General features: G+C 54.4%; 1 protein-coding gene across 3 annotated transcripts in view; it reads left to right on the forward strand.

The window, feature by feature from the left end:
* The window catches only part of RPH3AL (rabphilin 3A like (without C2 domains)), a 34,277-nt gene that overhangs the window by 4,949 nt on the left and 11,228 nt on the right, over nt 1-18,100 (forward strand). For all 3 annotated transcript variants that reach the window (XM_063402790.1, XM_063402788.1, XM_063402789.1), the window contains exons 2-6: nt 2,241-2,338; nt 3,426-3,569; nt 4,994-5,123; nt 8,412-8,498; nt 15,220-15,400. In XM_063402790.1, the coding sequence (XP_063258860.1) occupies nt 2,262-2,338; nt 3,426-3,569; nt 4,994-5,123; nt 8,412-8,498; nt 15,220-15,400 (619 nt within the window). In that variant the 5' untranslated portion in view covers nt 2,241-2,261. The remainder of the gene's footprint in view (nt 1-2,240; nt 2,339-3,425; nt 3,570-4,993; nt 5,124-8,411; nt 8,499-15,219; nt 15,401-18,100) is intronic.

The raw sequence follows: 18,100 nt of genomic DNA on the forward strand, positions 1-18,100 counted from the left end.
TGTTTTTGTTCAGTCACGCTGAGCACAGCTCGCCGTGCTCTGAGGCTGGGGAACGCCTGGGAGCCTCTCCTGAGGAAAATGCTCAGCTCGTGTGCTCTGTTCTGACTCGCCTGCAGCTCTGGTGGAGCAGATAAAGCTCTGCTGGGGAGGAAAGCACAGCTTTCCACCCTGAGAGCTGCTGGCAGAGCAGACTCCCCTGGCCTGGCTGTGCTGTGGCTGCAGCTTTTATTCCAAAAACCCATCCCAGGCAGCTCAGGAGCCCTGCACGGACACAGAGTGGGCTGTGCTGCTCTTCAGGTGTTCACGGGTGCGAGGGAGGAACTCACAGTGCAGCTGAAGAGAAATTTAATATATGCGTTTGTGTGGGGGGCTACGTGTGCATAATCCTGTAACCACACATCACAGGCTTGGGAAATCTCTGGAAAATCCCAGACCAGCCATTCTGTGTCCAATTGTAGCTTTTTTCCTGCTTCTAGCCCAGGCCTGAGGGTGGAAGCCTGTGTGTTCTTTTGCTGTTCATGCCTGGCTGCTCCCCGGGGTGTGGGGACGTGTGTGGGGAAGGTGCTCTCTGTGTTCTCTCCTCTCCTGAGATTGTGAGGGAGATTAAAAGAGCAGGAGGAGTCCTGGGGATGGATGGAAATGCCAGCCCAGAGTGTGGCACTGAGCAGAGTGGGGAGGGCAGGGGGTGCCAGGGCTCAAGGGTTTCTTCTAGGGACAGTCCCTCTCAAAAGCCATCACTGACTAATGCAGTAAAAGGTTTAAAAAGCCGTGTGTGACACTTCTGTCTGTCCTTCCTGCATCTCCTTTGCTGAAGTCAGACTGTGCTGAGCCTTCACCTTTTTCACACACATTTCAACTTTTTCTGGAGGAAATCCGTGTGGAATTTCCCCTCTCCCCTCCTGCCTGCTGCAATCCCTGCATTTTCAGGCTCACTCCCAGGAGCTGGGACAGCCAGAGAGGGGGGAGCTGGTTCATTGTTTGTAGCTGCCTTGGCTCTGGGGGCTGTGCTGGGCTTTGGCAGGGGGGAGCTGCCAGCTCAGTGCCACAGCTCAGTGTCCCTGCGCTGGGGACAGCCCAGGAGGGAGGGTTTGATGTGCTCTGTGTGAGAGCAAAGCCAGCAGGCTGTGCCTGGCACGGCAGCACAGAGCTCAGGGTGGCAGCAGCAGATAGCAGGGCTGGGTACAGCACTGCTGGGCACCCAGAGTGGAAAAAAGTGTTTTCTTGGGAAGCCCAGCACGGCTGGCAGGTGAGACACCTCGCCTGCCACGGGATCTGCTTTCTGCTGGCCCAGCAGCATTAAACACCTTATCTCTGCCCAGCAGGTGTGGCTTCAAAGCTGGCAAGTGTCTGTGCTGGGGACAAGCAGTAATACCCGGGAATTTATGCATCAGGGCTTGTGAGACGCTCGCTCTGCTGGAGAGCAAATCCAGAGGGTTAAAAGCTCCCTGCATCAAGTCTGGTTTAGCATCCCCTGAAATCTTCTGGCTGTGCCTGTCCCTTGGTGCTTTCCATCCACCTGAGCTGCTGCCAGGGCTCAGAACCGCCCAGCTGCAGAGTCTCTTTCTCCCCTGAACATCTGGGATTGGGTTCTTGCTGCCTTTCCTGATCACTCAGTGGAATTTTCAGAAAATTTTGGGAAATTTTCCTTTCACAAGGAGTCACTGGTGTGACCACGCCGGGGACAGGAGCCACAGCAGGGGATCTGCTGCAAGAGGTGCTGTCTTGAGCATCAGAGAATGCAAACAAGCTGCTATTGTAGGCTGCAGTTATAAATATCAGGCTATTATGGAGGCAGTTTTAATGAAGGAAATGACTTGCCACTATTCATGCTGATCGTCGCGTGGGTTTTTGTTTGTTACCCCATTAAGAGGTTAAAAAAAAGGCAACTCTAGCTTCTTTGTGTCCTTTTAGAGTGGTTTTCTCTGTCAGAGCTGCAGCACTGGGGCTCTGGAGGTGGGAAGGCAGAGGTTATTCCTGCAGTCAACGCTTTTCTCTAGTTTGAAATGAAAAATCAGGACTGACAGAGGGTGTCTGGCTCTTTTTTTTTTTTTTAAGAGTATACCATAAAACCTAAACTTCCAGCCTTGCCTTCAAGGTATCTGAAGGTATTTATTGGCTCACATTTTATGAGGATGATGGTTTGTTTTATCACTGTCTGTGGGTGAGAGCCTGGCTGCTCCCACCGTGAGCGATGCTGTGTTTGCTTTGCTGCAAGAGCGGCTCCCGTTTGCTTCTTCCAGGTGTGAGTGCTGCCCCTCCCCATGGCTGACATGATTTTTGGCAGCGGGACGGGCCCCTGGGTTTGCCCCAACGACCGGCAGCTGGCCCTGCGAGCCAAGTGAGTCCTCCCCACCCTCCTCCTCCTCCTCAGGTCTTCTGGTGTCTCTGTGTAGCACCAGCCTCACCCTGCACCCCTGGGAGCCCCCACAGCCCTCCCCGGGGTGAAAGGGAGGGCTGGAGGCAGCATCAGGTCCCTGCAGCACCCTGAGTGTCATTGGCAGCATCCCCCAGCACCCTTTTGTTTTGTCACCGGTCCTCGCTTTCCCCTGGAGTTAAAATTACTGCATAACCTAAAGGCTGAGAGGATGGGGATGAGTCAGGCACCAGGAGTGGATTTTTCTTGGATGCTTTCATTCCCCTGCCTCCTCTGCTCCTGCCTGACCCCCCGGGCTCAGCTGCTGCTGCAGTGTTAGAAAAGAGGGGAACCCTCCACGTTTTTGGGGTGAGTGGGAGCAGTGCACCCCACTGCCACTTCCCCAGCCTGCAGAAAGCCTCAGCGAGGCACTGGTGCCCAGGAGTGCACTCTCCTCACAGCCATAATTTTATCCAGTGACCTCCAAACCCCTCCTGAATGGTAATTAATTAATTGAGCTGTGAAAGCTCCTGCCTGTTGCCAAGCGAGCCAAGGAGAGGCATCAGCTGCTGCATGTGAGGCACAGAGGGTTTGCTGGAGTCCTCGTGTGAACCTGGGCTAGACCAAGGGAGGACCTTGCCAAATTTACATTTCTAGGCATTCCCAGAGATTCCTGTTTGAGCTGAGGGCCTCGGGGATGTGGGATCTCGGAGGGAGGAGGGTGCAGGTGATCCCTGTGTTTGGGAGTTTGCTCTCATCCCTGCGAGGAGAGGCAGCCCCAGGGGTGCTGCTCCTCTTCGTGGACAAACAGGAATGGGGGCTTGGGGTGCAGAGACACAAACAGGGGCACAAGGGAGGGGAGCGGGCAGGGAGAGGCAGCTCTGGGTGCTGCTGGGGGCTGATGTGGGGATGTGGTCAGCGAGGGGAGACCCCTGCTTTGGGTTTTGCTCGTGGAACATGTCCCTGGTGGGACCTGGCGTGGGTCTGTGTGCCCGGGCAGCTCCAGCCCCTGGGGCAGGGCAGGGCAGGGGTTTTGTGCTTTCCTTTCCCAGCTGAGTCCCCTCTCCCCCAGGCTCCAGACGGGCTGGTCCGTGCACACATTCCAGACGGAGAAGCAGAGGAGGATGCAGGCCCTGAGCCCCAAGGAGCTCGAGGTCATCCTGGGAGTCATCCGCAAGGCAGAGCAGCTGGAGGTGCTGGAGCAGCAGCGCATCGGGTACGGCCACGGCCCCTTCCCTCCCTGCAGAGGGCAGGACCGGCAGCAGGGGCTGCCTGGGCTCAGCCTCCATCACTCCGAGCATCCCTCAGCTCGGTTTTTCCCTCCCACACTGCTGGTTTGGAGGTGATGACATTGGGGAGGGTGTTGTGTTCTCCTTCTCTCTGAAGGCTCCTCCTGCTCTCTCTGAGCCTGGGGCACGGCTGAGGCTGCAGCCCTGACACAGCCCCTGGAAAATGCAGGAGGCAGAGGCTCAGGGAGAGGCTGGGGAGAGGCAGGGCAGTGCCCAGGGCTGCTGCAGGGTGGCTCAGGATCGCTGCTGGCAGCACACTCAGATTTTCCCTTGTCCTCTGGAGCAGAGAGTGAGTTTATGTTCTAGTTGGCTGAGCCCTCTGGATTGGGTTTGAATTATTTCATTTACAGGCCTCCCTTTGCTGCTGCAGGCTCCCACTTGCCCTCAGTGCTGCTGGAGGTCTGGCTGAGCTCTGTCTGTGATCTGCTGCCATTCCAGCCGGGGAGCAGGGCAGCCCTGCAGCCTCTCCCAGCACTGTTTGTGTTCTCTGGAAACCCCAGGGACCCCCAGCCCGTGTCCTGCAGGCCCAGCCTCTCCCTCCCTGTGCAGAGCTCATTAGCCAGGGCTAACCAGAAGTGACAGCGACATTTTTGTGATAAATGGGAGACCCCAGCAGCAGCAGCAGTGACCTGAGGGCCTGGCTGCTCCCGTGTGACTGCAGCAAGTGCCACCCTCGCAGCTCCTGTGCTGAAGCACTCTCTGAAATGCCTCTTGTTGACTCCCAGCAGTTCCTTTGTGCCAATTTGATCATAAATCCACCCATGACAGCTCAGTGCAGCCTGAGCCCCCCACCATGGGCAGGGCCCCCCTCAATCAGCCCCTGCCTTGCTCTCAGAAGGGCCCTGGTGGGACCTGAGCATGGATGAGGGTGGGGTTCATGGGTGGCAGGACCATCTCCTCCTGCTGCAGATGGAGGCCTGGAGGCTGCCCAGCAGTGACCTCACGGCACAGCAGCCTTGCTCTGCATGCTCTCCACACCCTGCATCCCAATCGCTCATCCCGCCTTCCTCCCCTCTCCCAGCCCTGCTGCTGCAGGCGCTGTGCATGCAGATGTGCATGCAGATGTGCATGCAGATGTGCCTCCTGCCCTCCAAACGGGCTGTGGGATGGAGCAGGGAGCAGCTGCTGGCACTCCTGTGCCATAGCCAGGCTCATTTTGGTCTGATGGCTTCAGTTTGGCTCATTTTGGTCTTTCTCAGTCTGGCTTCTAATGGGGTGTGGGCAAATCACTGCTACTTTCAGGGAGATGGGAGGATGGAGAAGGCTCCTTTGCCCTTTCCCAGTGTTTTTGCCCTGGTGGGAGCCCTGGGAGCTTTTCCTGCTGTGACCTCTGCTCTCCCCTGGCCCGCAGGCGCCTGGTGGAGCGGCTGGAGAACATGAGGAGGAACGCCATGGGGAACGGCCTCTCGCAGTGCCTGCTCTGCGGGGAGACCCTGGGGCTGCTGGGCAGCTCCTCTGTCTTCTGCCAGGACTGCAAAAAGGTGGGTCTGGTCACACATGCCCCTTTCTGGCCAGTAGAACTCTCCAGGAAAGGTCAGCAGGCCCCTTGGAGAGCTCTGCAGGGTTAACTTGGTTTGTTCTCCCGGGTGCTGTCAGACCATGGAGTTTTCTGTCACAGCCTGGGGATAATAAAAGATTCCTGAGGATCCTGAAGTGCCTGAGCTGCTCTCGGTGCTGGGATGGGCCCCTCTGCATCTCCCAGCTGGGACAAGGGGAGAATGTGCAGCCAGCAGAGAGCACTCACAAGAGTCTGTGAGCTTTGCTGCTGTCCTGGGACCTTCCAAGAGGACCCAAGCCCATCCCCAATCCCAAACCAGTGCCAGTTTTCCAGCCCTGAGCCTCAGGGACTGCCTGTGTGGTGTGTGGTGCTGACAGGGAGGGCCCCCCTGCTCTGCCAGCCCCCAGGGATGATTCCTGCAGCCCCTGGCTCCACAGCCCAGGGGTTCATCTGTCCTGCTGTGGAGATGATGATCTCCAAGGCAACCACCTCTGCTTGGACGCTGATTTTCCTGCATTTCCCCCAGGAACTCACCCCTGGGGGTTCCTTCATCCCAGCCTGTCTAGGTGAGGGCACCTGCTGGGTGCTGGAGTGTTTTTGGCTGAGCAAAACCTGCTGCCCTCCCACGGGGGACAACATTCCATGCCCTGCTGCCTTCTGTGGGACACAGCAGTGGTGCAGGGCGGGCTGCTGCAGGCTCTGCTGCAGGGCTGCTTCCTGCACTGCTGCAGGGATTACGCAGGAGATTCCTTCTAAGGCAGTGCCTGGGAGAAAAAACCACAAATCCTGGAGCTCCCCAGCCATGGGGAAAGCAGCTTTTAGGGAAGGGCTGTGGAGGGAAGCAGCAGCAGGGAGTGAAAAGTGTGGTTTGAGTGGGAGCAGCTCTGGGAGCAGCGTGGTCTCTGTGCACCGCGGAGAGTAAAGGGTTGGGTGGCAGGCTGCAGATTCCTGGCTCTTTCCTGTGTTTCAGGCATGTGGAATAACAGGATGTGCTCTATCCCTGCCTCCTTCCCGTGGCAGTTCTGCTCTCACCTCGTCAGGAGCCAGCTCAGCCCCGGGGCTTTTAAACATTTTAAACTTCCTGTGAGCCCTGCAGCCACCCAGAGACTTCAGACACAGCCCTGTCCCTCTGCAGGAGTGACCCTCAGCTGGTGGGACAGTGTGAGCCTGAGGCTCTGGGAGGGCTGTGACCAGAAAACCCCAGAGAAAAGCTGTTTTGATTTTTTTTTTTTTTTTTTTTTACTTTTTCTTTTTTTTTTTTTTTTTTAATGTTTATTCCCATTTTGTCTGGAGTCTGTTGGGCAGCTCAGCAGCACTCACATCCAGGTTGATTCAAGTGAGATCCTGCATTTCCAGGGTGCATTTTGCAGCTGCTTTCAGGCTGGCTGCACTTTTCAGCTCCGTGCTAGCCCAAGGTAATTCTCCCTGGGTGCTCTGGGCTTCTCCCCTTCTGCTTTTTAATGTTGTGGAGTGAACTGAGGGAACAGCCAGCCCTTCAGCATAGCACAGAGTGGACTGCCTGTTCCCCCTTGTCCAGGGCCATCCATCACTCACGGAGTGCTGTGTGCAACAAGCAATTTGTCAGGGAATTATGGATTTTTTTAAAGTTCATTTTGTTTCTGGCAGGCTCTGCTCTGTTCCCGTGTCATTGCAGCCCATTTAATCCAACAGCAGGGATTGCAATGGTGCACCTGAAACAGCAGCAGAGAATTTCCCTGCAGCAAGTCCCTCCTGCTGAACAGGGCTTCTGCATTCCTGATGGATCTTCTGAGTGCCACCTCCTGCTTTATAAGGAATGCTTTGGGTATCAGTTTTTATTATCTGGGAAATAAATATTATCTGTGACAAGACAAAGGTAGATGTGTTAACGATGGCAGGGGTGAGGCAGAGCCCGAGGTGCCATTTGCCACGCAGGGGTGTGAGAGGTGAAGGATGAGTGGGAGAGGGAAAAGCTCTGTCTTGTGTTTAATGAGAAATGGGGCTGCATTTAACCCCCGTGGTTTTTATCTCTTCTTCCCAGGGGTTGTGAGGGATGCTCGGTTTCCCAGCTGCTCTGCGGAGAAGGGGAGGAGGAAAACACCTTTTGAATCTCGGGGTTTTTATTCAGAATTCACGGCTGGGAGTGAAACCTGTTGGGAAGTCCCACTAGAGGGAGCGTTTGAATGCTCTATCCGTGTGGGGATTGGGATCGTCACCTCAGGCTGAGCTGCTCCCTCCGGTTTGGGGTCGGGGGAGGCAGAGTTCGGGGTCTTTAATTAGGTAATTAGGTCTGTAATTGAGTCTGCCAATCCCCCTTGGCTTGGGGAGCACCATGCTGAGGGCTGATGCTCCAGGCTCAACAGGTTGTTCATTATTCCTCTGGGAGGATGAGGATGAGGATGAGGATGAGGATGAGGATGAGGATGAGGATGAGGATGAGGATGAGGATGAGGATGAGGATGAGGATGAGGATGAGGGCAGGAAGAGTGGGATGGAGATCAGACCTTCACCCCTGGGCACAGGAGCAGCCTGGCGAGGGGGATGTGTAAATCTGGGGATGTAAATCCAATCCTCGTGTATGTCTCAGCAAGCTCTTGCTCTCCTATTGTGAGTGGCTTTTCCTCTGTGAGGATCAAAGGATTCATCCAATTTCTCACTCCAGCTGACAGCACCAGCTTCATTATGTAATGTTGGGTGATTCAGGTGGGAAAGGCTCGGCGTGCCAGCAGAGATTTGAAATTTCCCTCATGCAGCAAAAAGGACTGTGCAGAGCCCTCAGACAGTGAGGAAATGTGTGTAACCATGGCCATGCCCACTTGCTGAACAGCCACAGATCGAGGGGAGTGAGCTGAGCTGGAGGGGAACGTGTGGGATTTTACACAAGTGTGTGAGAGGAGGGAGGAGAACATTTCCAACCCTGCACTTGTGCCTGGCTGCAGCTGCTTTCCACACCAGGGAGGCTGGGTTTGGGATTCAGAGGAATAAAAAAGCCACTCTGGAAATACTGGGAATACACCTGTGGGTGGTGGGGTCTGGTTTGCCCTGTCCAGTTCTCTCCTCACCCTGGAGTCAAGGGCTGTGCTGTGGATTTGCCTTTGGCTCGTGTCTTCACAGACCTGAAGCATCTTCCTGCAGTCAGGAAAAACAGGAAAGTTGTGCCATGCTTTAAATTATTAAGGAAAACAAACCAGAGCTGTTTCCTCTCTACCTTCTCTCCCCCAGGGACTGTGGGGACCTGCTAACACCACCTCCTCTTTTTTTTTTTTCTTTTTCTTCTCTCTCCTCGTTTCAGAAAGTTTGCACCAAGTGTGGGATCGAAACTGTTGGAGCCCAGAAACGTCCTCTGTGGTTGTGCAAGATCTGCAGTGAGCAGAGAGAGGTAAAACACAGCCCTGGGCCCTGGAAGGCAGAAAATGGGATTTGGGAGGCTTGGCTGGAGGCCAGGCAGGCTCAGACACACACAGTGGTGACAACTTTGTTTTATGAGGGGGTGAAAGGGAAAAACCACACCTGGGCCTGGCTTTGTGGGATTTTTCTAGCTCTGGCCATGAAGAGATTGTTCCTGTCCACCCTTTCCCTCCTCACTCTGTGGCAAGTAAACTTGGCTAGCTGGTTTCTTTAATACAGCTTGAGAGATGTAGGGCATAACTGCAATATTTGTCCCACTAAAAATAACTGGGATTGCAGCCTTTAAATCTGTTTCCCTCCCCGCCTGCAAAATCCCATAACTTGCCAGTGTGTGAGACTTCTAATGCAGGTCTCTAAATTTTTATATCCTTCATCCTTGACTTTACACCGCAAAAAAAAAAAAAAGAAGGAATGGGCTGCCTCAATTCTTGTCTGCCAGCCAGCACCCACCAACATCAGGGCTCGCTGCTCTGTGCTGAAGTCTGTGAATTTGTTTTGTGATTACAGATGGATTTTCACTTGTTCCCATCAATTTATTTTGGGCTTTGGCTTGTGGTCCTCGAGCATCAATCCAGCCCAGCTATTTCTGAGCAGTGCACCCAGCTGTGCAACCTGGGTGCTCTGCTAAATCAAATTTGGAAGTGCAGTGACAGTGTTTGTGCAGGTGTTGGAGGTGACGAACTTTGTTTTTATTTTATTAGTTGTGGAAACTTTGCATTGCTTAGGTTTTTACATTGGAGGGATTTTTTGTGTGTGTGGGAGCACCTGCAAAGTCCCTGTCCAGGTAAAATGAGGGTGGAAGCTGCTGGTCTTTAAATTACCAGCAGCAGTGTGGGTAGGGCAGGAAGAGAGCACTCCCTGGGTTTTGATAACAATTCGATACACTGAATCATCTAGGTGTTTTGAATTCCAGATAGAGATCCCAAAATAGAGAGCGAGGCAGGTGCAGGAATTCTCTGTGCTCTGCGGGGAAACGCAGGGACTAAAATTTGCTTTTATTTCTTTTATTCTGTTGTCTTTTTAAATCTCTCCGTGGGTCCACTGTGGGTTTTTTCCTGTTTTTTATAAAATAAGAAGCAACCTGGTCACTGGACAGAGAGTATTAACGTGTCCAGCACGTGCTGTGTGTGGGCAGAGTGTGAGGGTAGGGTAACCTTCAGCACTCACCCTGTGAGTCCTGAGATGCAGCCAAAGTGCATCCCTGATGAAAATGGATGGACCTTTCCCTCTTAGACTCAATTATGGCCTCAACTTGCCCCTCAACTTAGCTCCTGCTTTATTTCTCAATTCCCTTCAAGGTGGGTTCAGGTCTGTCTCCTCTCTTATTTCTCTGCTGCTGGTGCCCTGGGCAGGGAGAGGGTGGAAGGGTCACGGCATGGGCACACAGACAGCAGATCACACATCCCCTCTGCCTGCCTTCATCTGGGGGATTTGGGAGCTGGCAATCAGCCTTGGGGCACCTCAGCCAGGGCAAGGAAGTTGGGGCACATCAGAACAAACGTGGCCCAGCAGGACCCCAGGATGGCGGGGTTGGATATCCCCATGCACCAGCACTGCCCACGCCTGCTTCCAGCCCTCATTCCCAGGTTATTATTTATCCCTGCAGAGATGCTCAGGGGTGCTCAGGGATGCTCAGAGATGCTCAGGGGTGCTCAGAGATGCTCAGGAGTGCTCAGGGGTGTTCAAGGGTGCTCAGGGATGCTCAGGGGCAACTCGGGGCACTCAGGGGCACTCAGGGGTGCTCAGGGGTGCTCACAAATGCTCAGGGGTGCTCAGGGATGTTCAGGGGTGTTTGGGGGTGCTCAGGGATGCTCAGGGGTGCTCACAAATGCTCAGGGGTGCTCAGGGGTGTTCAGAGATGCTCAGGGATGCTCAGGGGAGCTCAGGGGCTGCTCAGGGGTGCTCACAAATGTTCAGGGGTGCTCAGGGGATGCTCAGGGGTGCTGATCCCTGGCTGCAGCCAGCACTGCCCGTGGGTTTGCAGTGAAACTCCCCCGGGAGGGAGATCCTAGGGCAGAGAGGGAGCAGCTCCTGCAGTGCCCAGGGCTGGCTGCAGCAGCTGCCGGGGCAGCAGCGCTTGCCTGGCAGCAGTGCTGGTGGGTGAATGCACGGCTGGAACCATTCCCTGCAGCCAGCTCGGTGACAGCTCAGTGCCCTGCTGAATTGGCTGTGCCTGGCCCAAATCTGCTGTCACCCCCTGGCCTGGAGGGGAAAAGGGACCTGCTGGGTTCTGTCAAATCCCTGCCCAGCCCTTTGACTCTCTGCACAGCCTTCTTTTGACTGATAGCGCCAGATTCTGCAGAGCACCTTCCCAAAACTCCCCTTTATATATGCATTTTTTATATATATATCCATAATTAGCGATGCTATCATTGTAATTAAAATCCTCTTGGAAGCATTCGTGCACATTTACATTTGAATTGACACATCCAGAATTGTAGGGATAATGAAAGCAGTTTCGGTGGGGTGGGAGGAGAGAGCTTTTATTTTTTTTTTTTTAAACACTCCCTCAAATATGAAAGAGAGCGTCAGCTACCAGGAACCTGTTAGAAGTTTTAATTTGCCCTCTCTGCTTCACTTTCCTTTTCATTCCTTCTCCTCCACTACACAGCATTTTCAAGGCTGGCTGCATTTCTCAGTTTACCACAATAAACCACGCAAAAATTTATTTTTTTTGCGCTGAAGGAACGGAGTCTTCTCCTCCCCTTTTGCCCCCGGGGCTTCCCTTTCCACATCTCCACTGCCACCACTTGGAACACTGTAAAAGCCACAGAGCTCGGGGTTATTCCTGCCTGGCACGGCGATTTCCTGGCAGAGCAGCCCGCGGGAGGAGAGGGGTGTTTATTTTGGGTGACTCCGGATTGAACGGGAGCCATGTGCAGGTGTTGGGAACTGAAAGAGCTCCTCAATAGCCTCTGCAGGATTATTTTGGGGGTGGCAGCGAGTAGTTAGACTCAAAATAGTGTCCTCTAGAATAGAGCCACGGGTGGGGGGAGAAAAAAAGGAGTTCTGATTGAAAGGGGGATGATAAATGGTTGAAGGCTGGCAGGCGCTGAGAGGCGCCGGGGTCGGGGGGAGCGATGGATTTTTGTTATTGCGGAAACAAAGCTGCCGATTCTAATTTCACCGCCTTTCAATTCCCTCCGTCCTCAAGCGCCGAACGTGGGAGCCGACAACAGATTGCTGTAAATAATGGAATTGGAATCCTCTGCGCTCGGGGAAAGGCGGATGAATGCGAATAACGAGGCTGGAGAGAGCGCTGGCTCTGTCCCCGCTGCCGGCGGGGCCGGGGCACAGCGGCTCCCTGGGGATGGGGATGCCAGCAGGGTCCTCCGGGGCTGCTGCACCTGCAGGAGCCTTTTTCTTCACTGCAGCCTGCAGGAAGCTGCTTCCCCAGCTTTTGGAGCTGCAGTCGTTTTTTGGTGCTGCTGTCATTATTTGGTATCACTTTTGGTGCTGCTGTCATTATTTGGTGTTGGGTTTTTGGTGCTGCTGTCATTATTTGGTGTTGGGTTTTTGGTGCTGCTGTCATCATTTGGTGTTGGGTTTTTGGTGCTGCTGTCATTATTTGGTGTTGGGTTTTTGGTGCTGCTGTCATTATTTGGTGTCACTTTTGGTGCTGGCACTGAAGCCCAAGGGGTTGATTTTCCTCTCAGCAAACCCACATTGCTGTGAAGGAAAGGGCTGCGGGATGGGAGGGACAGAAGAAGCAGAAGGGACAGAAGGAGCAGGAGGGACAGAAGGACCTGTGTCAGCTCCTGCGTGGCACAGGCAGGAGGGGCAGAGTAAAACGTGGCTTTGCAAAAATCTGTCCAGAGCATCTCTGTGTAGGGGATGTGGTTTGGTAAGGAGGACACTGGGCAGGCTGTGAGGGTTTGTTATCCTTCCCCCAGCTGTGGTCCAGCTCTTCAGCAGCAAATCCTGATGTTTTCCCTGTTCAGGAGCTTGTTTTGGCACTTGTGTGCTCAGGGAGGTTTGAGCAGCAATGTGGGCCTTACCAGGGCCCAGTGATTCCCTGTTAGGGCCTAGGGATTCCCTGTTGGGTCCCAGGGATTCCCTGTTGGGTCCCAGGGATTCCCTGTTGGGTCCCAGGGATTCCCTGTTGGGTCCCAGGGATTCCCTGTTAGGTCCCAGGGATTCCCTGTTAGGTCCCAGGGATTCCCTGTTGGGTCCCAGGGATTCCCTGTTAGGTCCCAGGGATTCCCTGTTAGGTCCCAGTGATTCCCTGTTGGGTCCCATTTCCAGGCTGTACTGAAAATGCCCCATAAAATCCCCACCTGCTTCTGCCTGTGGCACTCCACAGCTGCAATAATGGCTTGATGCAGTTTTAATGGGAATATTATCAGGGTTATAAAAGGCATTTATCTGTCGTGGCCAGGGCTGTCCCTCTCCCTGGTGACATCCCAGCTCCACCCAAACACAGACTGTGAGGAACAAATTTCACCTTAATGTGAACTGCTGGGAGAAACATCCTCCCTTCCTTGGCAAGAGCAAACTCCTGCTGATAAACAGGAATTTTATCCTCAAGGCTCTGTCACAGATGTAGTAATTTAAAATCAAGCAAGGACTGTGCTGTCAGGCCATCAACCCCGACCTGCTTTGATCCAAGGATGCTCAAAGTGCCCCACTGCAGAGCAGGATGTGATCCCAGCACTTTGGGATGGGCTGTGCTGCAGAGCTGGAGGGGCAGAGGGACTGAATCCATCCAGGGGAGAGCATCTTGCTGCAGCTGTTTGAGAGCTGATCTCAAAACAATTTCCCTGCTGCCATAATAGGACCAAACTCTATCAGAAGCACCAATTTAAAGGGAGTATGTATGCAGAGAATCAATTTTATAGCAGTATTACCGCATCAGAGCTGGGGGTGTTGTGTCATTAACTCTTTCTGTAGTGACTTGTTTTGGGCTGGTGAGAAACCTGGGGCTGGCCAGCCTCTGCTCCAGCCATGCGTGCTGTGTCTGATTGGTTTTATGGTGTGTCTAAATTGGAGCTCGCCTGAAGATAATAGGTCTCTCCAGTGCTTCAAATTAAATTACAGATGTTGCAAGGTCTGTTCAGAGAGTGCCTGTGCCACAGGGCTGTTTCCCCCCCAGCAGTTTCACCAGGGGAGGTGTGTGAGCACCGGGTTCCCAGTTTGTGTCAGGGATGGACGATTCCCTGTTCTGCTGTGCCCTGTGTGTGCAGCTGCTCCCAAAACCTCCAGCCTTCCTCAGGGAGGCCTGGCCTGAGCTCCTGCCATGTGTCCCCGAGCTGCAGCCACAGCTCAGAGCCACAGCTCTGGGCTCTGTGCAGGGATGTCTGTCCCACCCTCTGAAAATCTGCCGTATTTCTGGGAAGGCAGAGCCTGCTCCTGCAGTGCTGCAGTGCCATGTGCTGTTCCACACTCTGGACCAACTGCTGAGCCAGCAGGAGGGACAGAAGGAGCTGTGCCAGCCTGTGCCTCGCCTGCCTGGGTCACCCTGGCTGTGGGCACAGCGGGGAAGGAGCTGGCGAGGTGTCCTGCCTGCCAACCCCCCCTGCAGAAGAACAACCTGCAGCCTTGGGAAATTGGCTTCCCAGCTTTTTCCTGGATGGCAGGCTCACCCTCCTGCTGGGTGGTTACAACAGGAGAATGTTGCTGCAGCTGTGGGATGCTCTCCTGGTCTGCAGATCCTCCCCCTTGCATGTGTGCTGGGTCACAGCAATGTTCTTTCTTCTGCTGGGTGACCACCCCCCAAAAAAACCACATTAAAAACCAAATTACCACATCCCCCTCTGAATCCAGATCACCTGCACTTGTTTTTCAAGACCCCAAATGCAGAGATCTGAGCTCTCTCTGTTGGTGGCTCTGGACTGGGAGCCATCAGTGCTGGTGTCCTGCTCTTTGAGAACAGCTCCTGAATGTCAGGTGTTGTCACTGCCCTCTGCTTTGATCGAGCTCTAAAGGCAAATTGCATCCATACTGCTGCAATTAGGGATATCTGCATTTGCACCCACTGCCATCGTGATGACGCTGTGTGTGAAATGCTTTGGGAACCTGGAGGGGAAACACCGATGATCTCCTTCACTCTGAGCAGAAGTGCAAGGAATAAAAAATGATATTTTTACTATGTTAACTTATTTTTGCCCTGGCTGTGTCATTAGCTCATTATCAGGCTGCTGGAAGGCACACAAGAATTAGGTTTGTAAGAGGCCATTTCTCCTTGTCTGAGCAGCCACCCTTCTCCCTTCCCCTGGCTTCCAGCAGGCTTCATATTAAATATACTTAATAGAGTGCCTTCATCACAAGCTGCATTAAAGCTAAATTGGAGAGGAGAGGCTGTTCTTGCAGCAGATATTACAGCTTAGTGCTCGAGGTCCATTTCCTGCTGCAGGCTCAGGTTTTTTGAGTTGTTCTTGTTGTTTTTGTTCTTGTTCTGGGGTTTTTGAGCTCCTTACACGATCTGGCTTGGCCTGGGTTGCTCTGCCAGGTGAGCACTGAGCTTGTGCTGCAGGTACAGCACGAGGCAGCACTTCTGCATCACCCTCTGCTCCTCCTGCAGTCTGCACCTGCTGCTTCTTCACACCTGGGATGTTTTAGCCCAGAGATGGATCTGGGCTGACAAGGACTGGGGAGGGATTTGGGATCAGCGGGAGCGGCTTGGAGGGGAGCTCATTTTGTGATGTTCTGCTGTAAAAGCCCAGCTCAGGCTGTCCTGTCTGTGTCCCTGGCAGGTCTGGAAGAGGTCTGGGGCGTGGTTCTACAAAGGGCTGCCCAAGTACATCAGGCCTTTGAGGAGCAGCAGCAGCAGCAGAGCCCTGGAGCTGCAGCCCCAGCCCTGGCAGGGCGAGGCGGCCGCGCCGGAGCCGCAGAGCGTCGGCAGCAGCCGCTCCTTCACCTGGGCCAGGGGGAAAGGTTGGTTGTCCCACTCGGGGAGAAGGACCTGGCTTCTCCTGCTGCTGGCAGGATCCCCACAGCCAGGGGAGCTCTCTGTTGGAGGTGTCACCCCACAAGGCGTGGCGTTTCTGGGGTGGGTGTTGGAGTTTTACGGTGAGGTGGGTTTTTGAGGATTCACCGGTATTGAAGCACACATTGGTGGCCCAGATCAGTCCCAGTCCACCTGAACTGCCCATCCTTCAGTCCACCCCTGCTTTCCCTCATTTCTGGCAGCCCTCACCCCTCTAATTTTCTGGGATGAGCCGTGGAGCAGACACTGCCTGCAGGGACAGCCTGAAGAGCCGCTCCCGCTGGACTCCAGGGGTTGTGCCCTGCTGGACATCCCTGCCAGCCCAGGCTGACCCAGGGCTGGCCTCATCCCCTCCTCCTTGGGGCTACTGCTCCTTACTTTTGGACAGATTCCTCAAGTCACTGTGAGCTGAGTTGGAAATCGCTCTGCCAGCGTGTGAGAGCTGCAGCATCAGAGCTGCTGCCGCTCTGCTTTGATTTCCCTCCTCTCTGTGTGGATTAGCAGAACTGTCTGCCCTCTCCCCTTCTGGTTTTTGCTCTTAGATCCCCTCAGCTGGAGAAGACCTCTCCAGTGAACCACCACTCTTCCACTTACCAGAGGTGCAGGGGGAAAATAACCTTTTAATAAAAGAACCTCAGGAGACCTGGGTTTACAAACCTCCTCTGCAGGGCCCAGCTAGGAAAGCACTCCCAGCCCTACTGTAACTTTGGTAATTAAAGACAAATTAGATCAACAATAGACAGTTGTGTTTCCCTCCAGGAGATGCTTGGAAGGAGCTGTCTGAGCAGAGGGACTGATTTATGAGCTTGTTTTTTGTTCACATGATAGAGAAAACATTGAGAGTTGAAGCTGCTGAGCCCAGACCTGGCCTGCTGCTTAGTTCAGCTTCTCAGCTGAGTTTTGTTTTTTGGAGAAGGCTCCCCCATAAATACAGGCAGGAGCAGGGGGAGGACAGCAAAGTGCCCTTTGGTGAGCTTTGATGTGGGTGATGAGCTGCCTTTGTCCCTGCCCTCTGACGTTTGCCTGGCTGCTGTTTTATGAGTTGGGTAATATTAATTTACAGCTTTATTTTCCGGTGCTTTCTCTCCCTGTTGCCCTTCTCTGCGAGGCTGCCTGTCCTCTGGACAGCTTTCAGTGGGCACTGCAGGCTGCAATTCATCTCTGGAGCGGGGAGCTTGTGCCTCTCCCCCTCTTTTGGCTCTTTTGAAGCTGCCAGTGCTGGGACTCCTGCTGTTTGTCATCCCCAGCTCTGCCGTGGGCAGGGCAGCTCCTTCCCCCGTGGAGATGTGGATCCCCCGTGAATCTGCAGCTGGGCTGAGCTCCCCAAGGCAGCTCTCTGTGCCTGCTTTTGTCAGCTCACAATCCTGCACACCCTCCATGCCGTGAGCTCCCTTTGGGCAGAGATGGGACAAACTTCAAATGTCCCTTTTCCCCCTCAAAGGCGAGGGATCAGTGCCAGAACCCAGGAATTTGCTCCCACTGCAGGAGGGTGGGAGGCAGCAGGACACAGGGAGGGCAGGGATGTGCCTGCAGGAAGAAAAGCCAACTCCAGCAGGCAGAAGTTTTATTTCTGCACGCCCGGGATTTCTCCTGTGCTCGCTGACACTGGGATTTGCTGGTGCCTTTGGTTTTTCTGTTACAAACAAGCAGTTTCCATGGGAACCCTGCTATTAATTAAGGCACAAATGTATTGTCAGGAGGAGAATAGCAGCAATATTTCTTGTGCTGGGCAGCAGCTCTGCTCCACGTGCTGGAATGTGGGTGGGATTCCACGCCGGGTCAGGGGGTGGGAGCAAGAGCAGCAGGGCTTTCCTTCCTCCAGGCTCTGAGTTCTGCAGGAAAAACGTGGAGAGCAGCTGGGTGGGAAGCAGAAGGGCGATCCCTGAGCTGCTGCAGGGTTTGGCAGGAGGGCTTGCCTGGGCCTCGGGGGGATTTTCCTGTTCCATCCGTGCTGCCAAGCGTTGGGATGTGCCAGAGGGCTGCAGTGGCATCATCCTGTGCCTGGGAGCTGGAGGCCAAACCCCTGAGGGATGGAGCAGAGAGAGAGGGATGTGCTGGGGAGTGTCCAGAGCTCCTCAGGCCACCAAGGGGGACACAAAACTCGCCAGCTTTGCAGGGACAGAGCTGCAACCTGTGCTGCTCCTGGAAGGGACAAGGCTTGGGTGCACCCACCTCTTCCTTCTTGGGGCAGCTCTGGGTGTGATCTGGCACAGGAGCTGCCTTCAGGGGGACCCTGGGCTGTGACAATCCTCATCTTCTCTCATTTCTGCAGTGGTTTCACTTTCCCCACCTGCAGTGCCCTCCCAAACGCGGGTGCTGCAGGGCACAGCCCTGCTCAGGGGTTGTGCTGGTCCTGGCTGTGCTGCCCTTGTGCTGGAGCTGTGATTCCCAACACCAGCGTGTGCTTTTCCCGTGGTTTTGGCACTGCAGGGTGTGCCAGGCTCTGTGTGTGTGCCAGGCTGAGCCCTGCCCTGGCAGCCCGAGCTCTTCCCGTGCCAAAACCACAAATTTAACAACAAATCCCAGCCCCTGCCAAGTGCTCCTTCCCACTTTGGAGGGGCTCTGGGCTCTGCCAGCAGCTGCAGGGCTCCAGGCCCTCAGGATGACCCATTCCCTGTGGAAATATTGCTTTTCCAGCAAGTTTGATC

This window comes from Prinia subflava, chromosome 8, assembly GCF_021018805.1.
Source record: "Prinia subflava isolate CZ2003 ecotype Zambia chromosome 8, Cam_Psub_1.2, whole genome shotgun sequence".
Classification (NCBI taxonomy): domain Eukaryota; kingdom Metazoa; phylum Chordata; class Aves; order Passeriformes; family Cisticolidae; genus Prinia; species Prinia subflava.